Source organism: Bombina bombina, chromosome 5 (assembly GCF_027579735.1).
Source record: "Bombina bombina isolate aBomBom1 chromosome 5, aBomBom1.pri, whole genome shotgun sequence".
Lineage (NCBI taxonomy): Eukaryota > Metazoa > Chordata > Amphibia > Anura > Bombinatoridae > Bombina > Bombina bombina.
The window spans coordinates 62,901,969-62,919,285 of NC_069503.1; the positions used below are offsets into that span (position 1 = coordinate 62,901,969).

Consider the following 17,317-nt stretch of genomic DNA (forward strand, 5'->3'; position numbering starts at 1 on the left):
GAATTCCGATTGGCTGATAGGATTTTATCAGCCAATCGGAATTAAGGTAGGAAAAATCCGATTGGTTGATTTAATCAGCCAAACGGATTGAAATTCAATCCAATTGGCTGATTGGATCAGCCAATAGAATTGACCTCGCATTCTATTGGCTCATCCAATCGGATTCAACTTCAATCCGATTGGCTGATTAAATCAACCAATCGGATTTTTCCTACCTTAATTCCGATTGGCTGATAGAATCCTATCAGCCAATCGGAATTTGAGGGATGCCATCTTGGATGACGTCATTTAAAGGAACCTTCATTCTGCCTTAGGACATCGGAAGAAGAGGATGGCTCCGCGTCGGCTGGATATAAGATGGCACTGCTCCGGAAGGATAAAGATAGGAGATGCCGCCTGGATGAAGATGTCTGCCGGTCCGGATGTCCTCTTCTGCCCGGATAGGATGAAGACTTCTGCCAGTACGGATGTCCTCTTCTGTTCCATCGGTGGCCGGCTGGCTGAAGACGGCTCAAGGTAGGGTGATCTTCAGGGGGGTAGTGTTAGTTTTTTTTTTAAGGGGGGATAGAGTGGGTTTTAGAGTAGGGGTGTGTGGGTGGTGGGTTGTAATGTTGGGGGGGATTGTATTTTTTTTACAGGTAAAAGAGCTGATTACTTTGCAATTTAGTTTAGGGAATTTTATTATTTTGGGGGGCTTTTTTATTTTATTAGGGGGCTTAGATTAGGTGTAATTAGATTAAAATTCTTGTAATTTTTTTATTTTTTGTAATTTAGTGTTTGTTTGTTTTTGCATTATAGTTTAGTTTATTTAATTGTATTTTAGTTTAGATAATTGTAGTTAATTTATTTAATTAATTTATTGATAGTGTACTGTTAGGTGTATTTGTAACTTAGGTTAGGATTTATTTTACAGGTAATTTTGTAATTATTTTAACTAGGTAGCTATTAAATAGTTATTAATTTAATAGCTATTATACCTAGTTAAAATAAATACAAAGTTGCCTGTAAAACAAATATTAACCCTAAAATAGCTACAATGTAAGTATTAGTTATATTGTAGCTATATTAGGGTTTATTTTATAGGTAAGTATTTAGTTTTAAATAGGAATCATTTATTCATTATAGTAATTTTATTTCGTTTTATTTAAATTATATTTAATTTAGGGGGGTGTTAGGGTTAGACTTAGGTTTAGGGGTTAATAACTATTATAGTAGCGGCGATGTTGGGGGTGGCAGATTAGGGGTTAATCATTGTAGGTAAATTGCGGCAACGTGGGGGGCAGATTAGGGGTTAATACAATTTATTATAGGGTTTGTGAGGAGGGATTGCGGCGGTTTAGGGGTTAATATATTTATTATAGTGGCGGCGATGTCTGGTCGGCAGATTAGGGGTTAATAAATATAATATAGGTGTCGGCGATGTTAGGGACAGCAGATTAGGGGTTCATAGAGATAATGATTGTGGCGGCGATGTCCGGTCGGCAGATTAGGGGTTAATTTTTTTTATTATAGTGTTTGCGGTGTGGGGGGGCCTCGGTTTAGGGTTTCATAGGTAGTTTATGGTTGTTAGTGTACTTTTAGCACTGTAATTAAGAGCTTTATGTTTCGCGTTAGCCCATAAAACTCTTAACTACTGACTTTATTATGCGGTAGGAGTCTTGGAGGTAGAGGCTGTACCGCTCACTTCTTCCAAGACTCATAATACCGGCGTTAGGCAAATCCCATTAAAAAGATAGGATACACAATTGACGTAAGGGGATTTGCGGTAGCCTTGAGTCGCAGAAAAAAAGTGAGCGGTACACCTGTACCTGCCAGACTCGTAAAACCAGCGGGCATTAAAAATCAGCGTTAGGACCCCTTAACGCTGCTTTTTAAGGCTAACGCAGAACTCGTAATCTAGCCGTTAGTGTTTTGTGATACCTGATTTCAATAAAAAACTTTTTTCAACTTTCTAAACATGTGAAAGGTTTCTTCCCTTGTGAATCCTTTCATGTGTTTTCAGATTATACATTTGTGTAAAACATTTTCCACACTCTGTACATGTGAAAGGCTTTTCTCCTGTGTGAATTATTTTATGAGTTTTCAGATCACTGTTTCGTGTAAAACTTTTTCCACACTCTGTACATGTGAAAGGCTTTTCTCCTGTGTGAATCCTTTCATGTGTTTTCAGATCACTCTTTTGTGTAAAACTATTTCCACACTTTGTACATGTGAAAGGCTTTTTCCCTGTGTGAATCCTTTCATGCCTTTTCAGATTATACATGTGTGTAAAACATTTTCCACACTCTGTACATGTGAAAGGCTTTTCTCCTGTGTGAATCATTTCATGAGTTTTCAGACGATCCATTTGTGTAAAACTTTTTCCGCACTCAGTACATGTGAAAGGCTTTTCTCCTGTGTGAATCCTTTCATGCTTTTTCAGATCACTGTTTCGTGTAAAACTTTTTCCACACTCTGTACATGTGAAAGGCTTTTCTCCTGTGTGAATCCTTTCATGTGTTTTCAGATCACTCTTTCGTGTAAAACTATTTCCACACTTTGTACATGTGAAAGGCTTTTTCCCTGTGTGAATCCTTTCATGCCTTTTCAGATTATACATTTGTGTAAAACATTTTCCACACTCTGTACATGTGAAAGGCTTTTCTCCTGTGTGAATCATTTCATGAATTTTCAGACGATCCATTTGTGTAAAACTTTTTCCGCACTCAGTACATGTGAAAGGCTTTTCTCCTGTGTGAATCATTTCATGAGTTTTCAGACTATTCATTTGTGTAAAACTTTTTCCACACTCAGTACATGTGAAAGGCTTTTCTTCTGTGTGAATCATTTCATGAGATTTCAGATGATCCATTCGTGTAAAACTTTTTCCACACTCAGTACATGTGAAAGGCCTTACTCCTGTGTGAATCCTTTCATGAGTTTTCAGACTATTCATTCGTGTAAAACTTTTTCCACACTCAGTACATGTGAAAGGCATTTCTCCTATGTGAATCCTTACATGCTTTTTCAGATTACCCTTTTGTGTAAAGCTTTTTCCACACTCTGTACATTTGAAAGGCTTTTTTTCTGTGTGAATCATTTCATGAGTTTTCAGTTTACACTTTTGTGTAAAACTTTTCCCACTTTCTGCACATGTGAAAGGCTTTTCTCCTGTGTGAATCCTTTCATGAGCTTTTAGATCACACTTTCGTGTAAAACTTTTTCCACACTCTGTACATGTGAAAGGCTTTACTCCTGTGTGAATCCTTTCATGAGTTTTCAGATCACTCTTTCGTGTAAAACTTTTTCCACACTCAGTACATGTGAAAGGCTTTTTCCCTGTGTGAATCCTTTCATGCCTTTTCAGATTATACATTTGTGTAAAACATTTTCCACACTCTGTACATGTGAAAGGCCTTACTCCTGTGTGAATCCTTTCATGAGTTTTCAGACGACCCATTCGTGTAAAACTTTTTCCACACTCAGTACATGTGAAAGGCTTTTCTCCTGTGTGAATCATTTCATGAGTTTTCAGAAAATCCATTCGTGTAAAACTTTTTCCACACTCAGTACATGTGAAAGGCTTTTCTCCTGTGTGAATCATTTCATGATTTTTCAGATGATCCATTTGTGTAAAACTTTTTCCACACTCAGTACATGTGAAAGGCCTTACTCCTGTGTGAATCCTTTCATGAGTTTTCAGACTATGCATTTGTGTAAAACCTTTTCCACACTCAGTACATGTGAAAGGCATTTCTCCTGTGTGAATCCTTGCATGCTTTTTCAGATCACCCTTTTGTGTAAAACTTTTTCCACACTCTGTACATGTGAAAGGCTTTTCTCCTGTGTGAATCCTTTCATGTGTTTTCAGATCACTCTTTCGTGTAAAACTTTTTCCACACTCTGTACATGTGAAAGGCTTTTTCCCTGTGTGAATCCTTTCATGAGTTTTCAGTTTACCCTTTTGTGTAAAACTTTTCCCACTCTCTGCACAAATGAAAGTGTTTTCTCCTGTGTGACCTCTTTCATGAGTTTTCAGATAATCCATTTGTGTAAAACATTTGCCGCACTCAGGACATGTGTATTGTTTCTCACCTGTGTGAATTTTGTAGTGTTCTAGTAGAGGAGACTTCCATCTAAAGCTTTTCTCACATTCTGTACATTTGAAAGGTTTCTCCTTTGTTTTAATCATTTGGCTAGACTGTAGACTTCTCCCTTCTTTAATATGTTTTGAAAACTCAGTAAGTGTGTGTGGTATTTCCTCTGGGATAATAATTTCACTAGATAAGTCATAAATGTTGTCCTCTTGTTTGATGACTAAATTACTCTCTGTACATAATGATTGCTTCACAGTTCCTGCCAATTCACCATCTTCGCTAAATATCTGCTGTGATATCCCCAATGTTTGTGAATAGTCATTAGTGTCTAAGACTTTTGGAGTTTGTGGTTTCATTCTGATGTTTCCTGTAGTGAAGGATGGATATGAACTATTCAAGTGCTTATCTACATAAAAAGAAATGGAATAAAGAAAAATAAGAATGTTTATTCATTTATAATATAATCCATCTCAATAAAAAACATTTTTTATACTCAAAATATGTCTTCCATTTTTTATTTTTAAATTTATTTACCTGTAAATCACAAATTAAAAAAGGATGACATAGAATGTAAACATTATTACATCATAGTAAACTAAATTACAGATGAAAACAAGTTATAGGGCCGCATTAAACAAGGTGCATGTGGATAATGTTCTCAGCCAGGGAACACATACATCTGTATTCTGGGCAAGAGAGGTGGCATTCACCATACTCATTTAACATTGCACAAGCAAATGCACATACAGCCCTGCCTGGCTCATGCTCAATCAGTTGGGTGAGAACATGATGTCTTAATCATCACAGACTAATAATCAGTGTGAGATGTTTTGAGAAGGTAAGAAGCAGTGACCTTATGAGAATCTTTAGCATTCGGCTGTGGTTCTATTTATATAAACAGTCAAAAACTTTATTAGTTTCATAATTACTCACTGTAAAATTAAGCACACAAATCAGTGGTGGTTCTGGGGTGGGGAACACTGGGGGAGTTGTGAGTGTTCCACAAATGGGAAAAAGGTAGGCATAAGTGCAGTTATGGGTGTTCCATGAGCTAGTTCAAGGTTAGGCAGTTGTTGGACATGACCTGTATAAAAGGACAGAGGGAGGGAGAAGTATATTTTTACCCTCCTCCTCAGCTCAATGGGGGTTACTCCTTCTTTATAACCATCACTGACACAAATGTACTTAAAGGGACAGTACACTGTAAAATTGTTTTTCCATTAATGTATTTTAAATGACTTGTTATACCAACTGCAGAGTATAAAATATTTGAGAAATTGTATTTTCGGGTTTATTTGTGTATATGAAGTAGCTGGTTTTGTGCTTTGAACCACAGCCTATTACAATGGGTTGAGCTTCAGGTAATATCAGATCTCATTATGTTATCACTTTTATGTACACACACTTGCTTCCTTATCTTATATTTGTCTGGAACACCAAAGCTCAATACATAGAGAGAACAATGGAAAATTATAATTTTATTACTTAACTATCCTGCATCCCACTGGGAGTCTAATCTCTTCTGCTGGCTGTGTTTACTAAGGCTTGTCAATAGCGTATACGCCAGTATCAAAACTTTCAGTATAGGTTGGGAAACCACAAGCTAAATCAGCCATTTCAAATGCTGAAATATGCTTAAAGGAGCTACTTGCAACCAATTTAATAAACTCTAGCATGTAAAAAGGATCATTGGGAATAATTTAAAGGGGAGAAAGTTTTTGGGTGAACTGTCCCTTTAAAGACACAGATATACATATAATAGTTTACATTTGTTTAATGAGTGATCTATTCTATTTTACCAGTAATTAAAGTCAGCATAATATCTATGTTACTCACCTAACACATATGAGTTCATGCTGATAACAGGCTCCAATGTCTGTGCTCAGGAAGAAGGTTCCCTTATTCACTCCAGTTACATCAATACCTGATATCTCTCAGAGCTCTGGCTGTGTCTGTAAAAAGTATATTAAATGGTTTAGACAGATAATAATAAATAATGGTTTTGATTAACTGTACGTATGGTATAATTAAAGGCACACATAACAATTCATGTGATACAGATCAGATGATTAGGTTATTACATTTGTGCTACTGATTCAGCACATGCATTTAGTACAGTTAGCTCTGTAGGTGTTATAATTACCCTTAAATATGAATCTCCCCAGATCTATAAAACATAATGGTAGAAAATCTATTTAAGTGGGGTCCTATCACAACTTTACAAATATATTATAATCTTTCTTTTCTATCATTTATATGAAACAATATTTTCTCCTGAAAGAAATGTTAAATCAGTTGTTTAAATAGAAGTTAAATTGGATGCTGCAGTATTGGTATTGTACTTCCTACTAATTCTCCCTGTCAGACATTTTGTCATGTGCTCCAACCCCAGTTTTTTACCAGTAATTAAAGTCAGCATAATATCTATGTTACTCACCTAACACATATGAGTTCATGCTGATAACAGGCTCCAATGTCTGTGCTCAGGAAGAAGGTTCCCTTATTCACTCCAGTTACATCAATACCTGTTATCTCTCAGAGCTCTGGCTGTGTCTGTAAAAAGTATATTAAATGGTTTAGACAGATAATAATAAATAATGGTTCTGATTAACTGTACGTATGGTATAATTAAAGGCACACATAACAATTCATGTGATACAGATCAGATGATTAGGTTATTACATTTGTGCTACTGATTCAGCACAAGCATTTAGTACAGTTAGCTCTGTAGGTGTTATAATTACCCTTAAATATGAATCTCCCCAGATCTATAAAACATAATGGTAGAAAATCTATTTAAGTGGGGTCCTATCACAACTTTACAAATATATTATAATCTTTCTTTTCTATCATTTATATGGAACAATATTTTCTCCTGAAAGAAATGTTAAATCAGTTGTTTAAATAGAAGTTAAATTGGATGCTGCAGTATTGGTATTGTACTTCCTACTAATTCTCCCTGTCAGACATTTTGTCATGTGCTCCAACCCCAGTCCTTTAACTTCTCTTGGTCAGTACTGAGTTGTCTTAAATCACAATGCAAGGGGGTGTGGGCGAGATAGGCACTAAAATGATAATGTCAATTGTTATCTTGGATAGAGTTAAGAAAAACATAATTTATGTAAGAACTTACCTGATAAATTCATTTCTTTCATATTAGCAAGAGTCCATGAGCTAGTGACGTATGGGATATACATTCCTACCAGGAGGGGCAAAGTTTCCCAAACCTCAAAATGCCTATAAATACACCCCTCACCACACCCACAAATCAGTTTAACAAATAGCCAATAAGTGGGGTGATAAGAAAAAAAGTGCGAAAGCATAAAAAATAAGGAATTGGAATAGTTGTGCTTTATACAAAATCAAAATCACCACAAAAAAAGGGTGGGTCTCATGGACTCTTGCTAATATGAAAGAAATGAATTTATCAGGTAAGTTCTTACATAAATTATGTTTTCTTTCATGTAATTAGCAAGAGTCCATGAGCTAGTGACGTATGGGATAATAAATACCCAAGATGTGGAACTTCCACGCAAGAGTCACTAGAGAGGGAGGGATAAAATAAAGACAGCCAATTCCGCTGAAAAATAATCCACACCCCAAACAAAGTTTAAATCTTATAATGAAAAAAAAAATGAAATTATAAGCAGAAGAATCAAACTGAAACAGCTGCCTGAAGTACTTTTCTACCAAAAACTGCTTCAGAAGAAGAAAACACATCAAAATGGTAGAATTTAGTAAAAGTATGCAAAGAAGGCCAGGTTGCTGCTTTGCAAATCTGATCAACCGAAGCTTCATTCCTAAATGCCCAGGAAGTAGAAACTGACCTAGTTGAATGATCTGTAATCCTTTGAGGCGGAGTTCTACCTGACTCAACATAAGCATGATGAATCAAAGACTTTAACCAAGACGCCAAGAAATGGCAGAAGCCTTCTGACCTTTCCTAGAACCAAAAAACATAACAAATAGACTAGAAGTCTTTCGGAAATCCTTAGTAGCTTCAACATAATATTTCAAAGCTCTAACTACATCCAAAGAATGTAATGATCTTTCCTTAGAATTCTTAGGATTAGGACACAATGAAGAAACCACAATCTCTCTACTAATGTTGTTATAATTCACAACCTTAGGTAAAAATTTAAATGAAGTCCGCAACACCGCCTTATCCTGATGAAAAATCAGAAAAGGAGATTCACAAGAAAGAGCAGATAACTCAGAAACTCTTCTAGCCGAAGAGATGGCCAAAAGAAACAAAACTTTACAAGAAAGTAATTTAATATCTAGAGAATGCATAGGTTCAAAAGGAGGGGCTTGTAGAGCTCCCAGAACCAAATTCAAACTCCAAGGAGGATAAATTGACTTAATGACAGGTTTGATACGAACCAAAGCCTGTACAAAACAATGAATATCAGGAAGATTAGCAATCTTTCTGTGAAAAAGCACAGAAAGAGCAGAAATTTGTCCTTTCAAGGAACTGGCAGACAAACCTTTATCCAGACCATCCTGAAGAAACTGTAAAATTCTAGGAATTCTAAAAGAATGCCAGGAAAATTGATGAGAAGAACACCAAGAAATGTAAGTCTTCCAGACTCGATAATATATCTTCCTAGACACAGATTTACGAGCCTGTAACATAGTATTAATTACGGAGTCAGAGAAACCTCTATGACTAAGAATCAAGCGTTCAATCTCCATACCTTCAAATTTAATGATTTGAGATCCTGATGGAAAAATGGGCCTTGAGATAGAAGGTCTGGTCTTAATGGAAGAGTCCAAGGTTGGCAACTGGCCATCCGAACAAGATCCGCATACCAAAACCTGTGAGGCCATGCTGGAGCCACCAGCAGTACAAACGAACGCTCCTTTAGAATCTTGGAAATCACTCTTGGAAGAAGAACTCGAGGCGGAAAGATATAGGCAGGGTGATACTTCCAAGGAAGCGATAATGCATCCACTGCCTCCGCCTGAGGATCCCTGGATCTGGACAGATACCTGGGAAGTTTCTTGTTTTGATGAGAAGCCATCAGATCTATTTCTGGAAGACCCAAGATTTGAACAATCTGAAGAAATACCTCTGGGTGAAGAGACCATTCGCCCGGATGCAACGTCTGGCGACTGAGATAATCCGCTTCCCAATTGTCTATACCTGGGATGTGAACCGCAGAAATTAGACAGGAGCTGGATTCCGCCCATACAAGTATTCGAGATACTTCTTTCATATCCAGAGGACTGTGAGTCCCCCCTTGATGATTGATATATGCCATGGTCGTGACATTGTCCGTCTGAAAACAAATGAACGATTCTCTCTTCAGAAGAGCTCTGAAAATCGCACGGAGTTCCAAAATGTTGATTGGTAATCTCGCCTCCTGAGATTCCCAAACCCCCTGCGCTGTCAGAGACCCCCATACCGCTCCCCAACCTGTCAGACTCACATCTGTTGAGATCACAGTTCAGGTTGGAAGAACAAAAGAAGCCCCTTGAATTAACGATGGTGATCTGTCCACCACGTCAGAGAGTGTCGTACAATCGGATTTAAAGATATTAACTGTGATATCTTTGTATAATCCCTGCACCACTGGTTCAGCATACAGAGCTGAAGAGGTTGCATGTGAAAACGAGCAAAGGGGATCGCATCCGATGCAGCAGTCATAAGACCTAGAATTTCCATGCATAAGGCTACCAAAGGGAATGATTGAAACCAAAGATTTTGACAGGCTGAAATCAATTTTAGACGTCTCTTGTCCGTCAGAGACAAAGTCATGGACACTGAATCTATTTGGAAACCTAAAAAGGTTACCCTTGTCTGAGGAATCAATGAACTCTTTGGTAAATTGATCCTCCAACCATGTTCTTGAAGAAACGACACAAGTCGATTCGTATGAGAGTCTGCTAAATGTGAAGACTGAGCAAGTACCAAGATATCGTCCAAATAAGGAAATACCACAATACCCTGTTCTCTGATTACAGATAGAAGGGCACCGAGAACTTTTGAAAAAATCCTCGGAGCCGTTGCTAGGCCGAACGGCAGAGCCACAAATTGGTAATGCTTGTCTAGAAAAGAGAATCTCAGAAACTGAAAGTGATCTGGATGAATCGGAATATGCAGATATGCATCCTGCAAATCTATTGTGGACATATAATGCCATTGCTGAACAAAAGGCAGAATAGTCCTTATAGTTACCATTTTGAATGTTGGTATTCTTACATAACGATTCAATATTTTTAAATCCAGAACTGGTCTGAAGGAATTCTCCTTCTTTGGTACAATGAATAGATTTGAGTAAAACCCCAGACCCTGTTCCAGAACTGGAACAGGCACAATTACTCCAGCCAACTCTAGATCTGAAACACATTTCAGAAATGCCTGAGCCTTCACTGGGTTTATTGGAATGCGAGAAAAAAAAAATCTTCTTGCAGGTGGTCTTACCTTGAAGCCTATTCTGTACCCTTGTGAAACAATGTTCCGAATCCAAAGACTGTGAATCGATTTGACCCAAATCTCTTTGAAAAATCGTAATCTGCCCCCTACCAGCTGCGCTGGAATGAGGGCCGCACCTTCATGTGGACTTGGGAGCTGGCTTTGGCTTTCTAAAAGGCTTGGATTTATTCCAGACTGGAGACGGTTTCCAAACAGAAACCGTTCCTTTAGGGGAAGGATCAGGCTTTTGTTCCTTATTCTGACGAAAGGAACGAAAACGATTAGCAGCCCTATATTTACCTTTAGATTTTTTATCCTGAGGTAAAAAAGTTCCTTTCCCCCCCAGTAACAGTTGAAATAATAGAATCCAACTGAGAACCAAACAATTTATTACCTTGGAAAGAAAGGGAAAGCAAAGTTGACTTAGAAGACATATCAGCATTCCAAGTTTTAAGCCATAAAGCTCTTCTAGCTAGAATAGCTAAAGACATATACCTGACATCAACTCTGATAATATCAAAGATGGCATCACAAATAAAGTTATTAGCATGTTGAAGAAGTTTAACAATGCTATGAGAATTATGATCTGACACTTGTTGTGCCAAAGCCTCCAACCAAAAAGTGGAAGCTGCAGCAACATCAGCCAAAGAAATAGCAGGCCTAAGAAGATTACCTGAACATAAATAAGCTTTCCTTAGAAAGGAATCAATCTTCCTATCTAAAGGATCCTTAAAGGAAGTACTATCTGCCGTAGGAATAGTAGTACGCTTAGCAAGAGTAGAGATAGCCCCATCAACTTTAGGGATTTTTTCCCAAAACTCTAATCTGTCAGATGGCACAGGATACTAGAAAAGACACAGTTAAGTCCTAAAAGAAACTAAACTGTAGAAAACCTGGCGCTGTTAAAAACAGCTTAAATAAGTAAAATAATATGAATGTAAATATCACCAGTATATCAGATTATATAGTCTAAAATCACAAAGAATCATTTGATGGAAAGACAGATCGCTATGAGAATTGTGTCAAAAATGGTAACAAATGTTTATTAAGACAATGTGTTTAACATAGAAATATATGACTAACAATTTTAAAACCTACAATGCACTGATCAGGCACTTAAAATGGCATAGTATCAAAAAAATAAAACAAAATAAAAATGAAACAAAATAAATAAATATAAAAATGCAGATAAAATACAAATCCCTATATTCCAAACACAGGAATGGCAAACATATATGTTTAAAAGGCTGCCAGAATGATGATCCCAGAGGAGCAGTCAAAATGGAAACCGGATCAGCTGAGGGTATGAACGGTCTGGAGCTGAAATGAGATCAAGACCCACATCAAAGACAGGAAAAGAGCCACAAAATTATGGTGTTCACTTTAACTTACACCATAACGGTTCTCTGTAGTCTCCGGCTCTTTTTTCTTTTTTTCTCTCTAGTGTATGCCCAATAATCACAGCGGTCCTCTTTTTTCAAGCAGCGTGTTTTTCACTCAACCAAAAGGCAGGACGGCTTAGAAGGGCAGCAATCTCAGTCGGCAGTAATTTCGTCAGGTACACCTGTGACACAGGTATTTGGTGGGCGGAGCAACGCGTTTCAGCCCATTCTGGGCCTTTGTCAAGCTCCTGTTGTGTGAAATGCCCGGTCTTTTAAACCGTCAGCACTTCTTCTGATTGGCTGCAACTCAATTTCAAATCAAACAGTCAATTCTCTTTACATAGCCATCATGCAATGTAAATACATGTGCAGATCATAAGCTAGTTACTTTGTTTAAAGATATATCAAAGATAGATCTGCCTTATGCACTACAAATGTCACATCTATACAAATAGCAGCCTAAATATGAACAATTATATCATAGAGTATAGTAGTTCTTTTAAAATCTCATGCCATCTCGTAATTTAAAGAGACAGTACTTACATAAAATGTGCACAAACTACAAAAAAAACAAAAAACTAAATATTAAATCAGAATAAGCTTAAAAACTAAAATAACATATTATATTAATATTCAATGTAAATAAAAATAAAATTAAATAATTATAAAACTAAATAAAATAAAATGAAATAAAATGAAATAACTTGATGCCTTTGCATCCATCTAAGACACATCTTCTCCAAAATACACCAAATAAATAGGTGAAGTATACATTACAGATTCTTTGTGATAGACATATAACCTCTACGGTGTGAAAATATATCTCCAAATTTATAGAGATTAATATACTCAATATAGACTAATATATACAGTCTTTATAAGGAACTTAAGGTATACACAATATGGATAGAAGTATAACATATGGATACTCTGACAATAACTAAAATAGTGTCACTATACATTTTGGCCATATAGACCGATAGAAATTATTTTGGGCCATATAGACCGATAGAAACTGATAGAACTTAATTAGTCCCTAAGAAAACAACCTATATCAAAATCTAAATTTAGACCATTTGGTTTTAGTGTTTTTAAGTCAAAGATCCATTTTGTCTCTCTCTTAATAAGGTCAGATTGCACATTGCCCCCCCTCCAATTTTTCTTTACCTTATCTATACCCATATATGAAAAGCATTTCAAATCCCCATTATTACAAGTAGCGAAATGTTTTGGAATGGGTAATTCCTTATTCCTCTCTAGGTCGTGTTTCTCTATGGACCATATATGTTCCCTTATGCGGTCTCGTAGGGGTCTTTCAGACTCCCCCACGTATTGCTTCCCACAGGAGCATTGTATCAGATAAATTACAAATTTATCAGCACATCTTATAGTTTCGTTAATCTTAAACGACTTCCCTGATATATTTGATTTAAATACTTTTTCTTTTTTAGAGTGTTTACATGACTTGCAAGTCGAGCAAGGAAAAAAACCTTTCAGTTTTTTTCTTTCCAAGCTTAATTGGGTATCCTCATTCTTTTTCTTTTTTTTTCTGTAGGTGCCAGAATAGACTTTAAGTTACGTGCTTTTTTGTAAATGATTTGCGGTCGTTTTGGTAATAGTTTGCCTATTAATTCATCATTTCTTAAAATACCCCAATGCTTATTTAGGATCTTCTCTAAAAGGGATTTATTATTACTGTAGCCCGTAATAAATGGTATAAAAATATTATCCTTCTCTACACCTATCCTCTTGTAGTCCCCAGTTTTGTTTTTATTATTGTTCTTATTTTTATTCTTCTTCACTAGGTCATTTCTATTCACACATCTCACCTCCTGTCTTATATCTTCTATTTTATCATTCTTATAGCCTCTTTCTAAGAACTTAAGTTTAAGTTTCTCTGACTGTTCATCGTAGTCCTTGAGTTCAGTACAATTCTTCTTTATACGTAAGAATTGCCCTTTGGGAATATTATCCACCCATTTTGGATGATGGCAGCTAGTATAGTGCACATAACTATTGGCATCCACACTTTTAAAGTGCGTTTTGGAATGTAATTTATTATTGACAGCAAATAGTTCTAGATCAAGAAAATTAACTTTTATTCTACTCTTTTCATAGGTGAAATGAAGATTTATCTCATTCTGATTCATATTCTTCACAAAATCATCAAATTTGACCTCATCTCCTTGCTCCAAGTACACTGTTCATAAGAAAACAATGTTCCCAAAAGCCCATGAACAAGTTCGCATAACTTGGAGCAAACCTGGTGACCATTGCTGTACCTCTTTCCTGGTTGTAGAATTGTGATTCATAGCTAAAGAAATTGTGTGTTAAAATAAATGTTATAGAGTCCATAAGGAAATCCTTCTGTGCCTCCTTTAGATCCTCATCTAAATCTAAGAAATGTTTAACTGCTCGTAGACCATCTTGATGATTATTGCAGGTATATAAAGATGTTACGTCACACGTGGCAAGAAGATAATCCTCTTGCCACGTGACGTTCTCTATTAGTGATAAAACATCTGAAGAGTCCTTCAAATATGAAGGTAACAATTTTACATATTTCTGCAAAAAAATGTCTAAGTATTCACATAAATTAGCTGTGAGGGAGTTGATTCCCGATACAATCGGCCTACCGGGTGGATTAATTAATGTTTTATGAATCTTAGGCAAGCAATACAATAGAGGAATTATTGGAAACTTAGGCCTAGATTTGGAGTTTGGCGGTAGCCGTGAAAACCAGCGTTAGAGGCTCCTAACGCTGGTTTTAGGCTAACTCCGGTATTTGGAGTCACTCAAAATTGGGTCTAACGCTCACTTTTCAGTCGCGACTTTTCCATACCGCAGATCCCCTTACGTAAATTGCGTATCCTATCTTTTCAATGGGATCTTTCTAACTCCGGTATTTAGAGTCGTGGCTGAAGTGAGCGTTAGACATCTAACGACAAAACTCCAGCCGCAGGAAAAAAGTCAGTAGTTAAGAGCTTTCTGGTCTAACGCCGGTTTATAAAGCTCTTAACTACTGTGCTCTAAAGTACACTAACACCCATAAACTACCTATGTACCCCTAAACCGAGGTCCCCCCACATCGCCGCCACTCGATTAAATTTTTTTAACCCCTAATCTGCCGACCGCCACCTACGTTATACTTATGTACCCCTAATCTGCTGCCCCTAACACCGCCGACCCCTGTATTATATTTATTAACCCCTAACCTGCCCCCCACAACGTCGCCTCCACCTACCTACACTTATTAACCCCTAATCTGCCGACCGCAAAGCGCCGCCACCTACGTTATCCTTATGTACCCCTAATCTGCTGCCCCTAACACCGCTGACCCCTATATTATATTTATTAACCCCTAATCTGCCCCCCACAACGTCGCCTCCACCTGCCTACACTTATTAACCCCTAATCTGCCGACCGGAGCTCACCGCTATTCTAATAAACGTATTAACCCCTAAAGCTAAGTCTAACCCTAACACTAACACCCCCCTAAGTTAAATATAATTTTAATCTAACGAAATTAATTAACTCTTATTAAATAAATTATTCCTATTTAAAGATAAATACTTACCTGTAAAATAAATCCTAATATAGCTACAATATAAATTATAATTACATTGTAGCTATTTTAGGATTAATATTTATTTGACAGGCAACTTTGTAATTATTTTAACCAGGTACAATAGCTATTAAATAGTTAAGAACTATTTAATAGTTACCTAGTTAAAATAATAACAAAATTACCTGTAAAATAAATCCTAACCTAAGTTACAATTAAACCTAACACTATATTATCATTAAATTAATTACATAAAATACCTACAATTACCTACAATTAAACCTAACACTACACTATCAATAAATAAATTAAATATAATTCCTACAAATAACTACAATGAAATAAACTAACTAAAGTACAAAAAATAAAAAAGAACTAAGTTACAAAAAATAAAAAAATATTTACAAACATAAGAAAAATATTACAACAATTTTAAACTAATTACACCTACTCTAAGCCCCCTAATAAAATAACAAAGACCCCCAAAATAAAAAAATGCCCTACCCTATTCTAAATTACTAAAGTTCAAAGCTTTTTTACCTTACCAGCCCTGAACAGGGCCCTTTGCGGGGCATGCCCCAAGAAGTTCAGCTCTTTTGCCTGTAAAAAAAAAACATACAATACCCCCCCCAACATTACAACCCACCACCCACATACCCCTAAACTAACCCAAACCCCCCTTAAATAAACCTAACACTAAGCCCCTGAAGATCTTCCTACCTTATCTTCACCATACCAGGTTCACCGATCCGTCCTGAAGAGCTCCTCCGATGTCCTGATCCAAGCCCAAGCGGGGGGCTGAAGAGGTCCATGATCCGGCTGAAGTCTTCATCCAAGCGGGAGCTGAAGAGGTCCATGATCCGGATGAAGTCTTCATCCAAGCGGGAGCTGAAGAGGTCCATGATCCGGATGAAGTCTTCTATCAACGGCATCTTCAATCTTCTTTCTTCGGGAGCCATCATCTTCCATCCGACGCGGAACATCCTCTTCTCCCGACGCCTACTAGCCGAATGACGGTTCCTTTAAGGGACGTCATCCAAGATGGCGTCCCTCGAATTCCGATTGGCTGATAGGATTCTATCAGCCAATCGGAATTAAGGTAGGAATATTCTGATTGGCTGATGGAATCAGCCAATCAGAATCAAGTTCAATCCGATTGGCTGATCCAATCAGCCAATCAGATTGAGCTTGCATTCTATTGGCTGATCGGAACAGCCAATAGAATGCGAGCTCAATCTGATTGGCTGATTGGATCAGCCAATCGGATTGAACTTGATTCTGATTGGCTGATTCCATCAGCCAATCAGAATATTCCTACCTTAATTCCGATTGGCTGATAGAATCCTATCAGCCAATCGGAATTCGAGGGACGCCATCTTGGATGACGTCCCTTAAAGGAACCGTCATTCGGCTAGTAGGCGTCGGGAGAAGAGGATGTTCCGCGTCGGATGGAAGATGATGGCTCCCGAAGAAAGAAGATTGAAGATGCCGTTGATAGAAGACTTCATCCGGATCATGGACCTCTTCAGCTCCCGCTTGGATGAAGACTTCATCCGGATCATGGACCTCTTCAGCTCCCGCTTGGATGAAGACTTCAGCCGGATCATGGACCTCTTCAGCCCCCCGCTTGGGCTTGGATCAGGACATCGGAGGAGCTCTTCAGGACGGATCGGTGAACCTGGTATGGTGAAGATAAGGTAGGAAGATCTTCAGGGGCTTAGTGTTAGGTTTATTTAAGGGGGGTTTGGGTTAGATTAGGGGTATGTGGGTGGTGGGTTGTAATGTTTGGGGGGGGTATTGTATGTTTTTTTTTTTTTACAGGCAAAAGAGCTGAACTTCTTGGGGCATGCCCCGATAAGGGCCCTGTTCAGGGCTG

The 17,317-nt window shown here is 37.4% G+C and overlaps 1 protein-coding gene across 2 annotated transcripts in view; it reads right to left on the reverse strand.

The window, feature by feature from the left end:
* Positions 1 to 1,145: 1,145 nt before the first annotated feature.
* Positions 1,146 to 17,317, reverse strand: part of LOC128659857 (oocyte zinc finger protein XlCOF6-like) — a 155,740-nt gene continuing 139,568 nt past the window's right edge. For both annotated transcript variants that reach the window (XM_053713432.1, XM_053713431.1), the window contains exons 2-4: positions 6,514 to 6,629; positions 5,913 to 6,028; positions 1,146 to 4,482 (exon numbers count right to left, since the gene is read on the reverse strand). In XM_053713432.1, the coding sequence (XP_053569407.1) occupies positions 1,952 to 4,482; positions 5,913 to 5,931 (2,550 nt within the window). In that variant the 5' untranslated portion in view covers positions 5,932 to 6,028; positions 6,514 to 6,629 and the 3' untranslated portion in view covers positions 1,146 to 1,951. The remainder of the gene's footprint in view (positions 4,483 to 5,912; positions 6,029 to 6,513; positions 6,630 to 17,317) is intronic.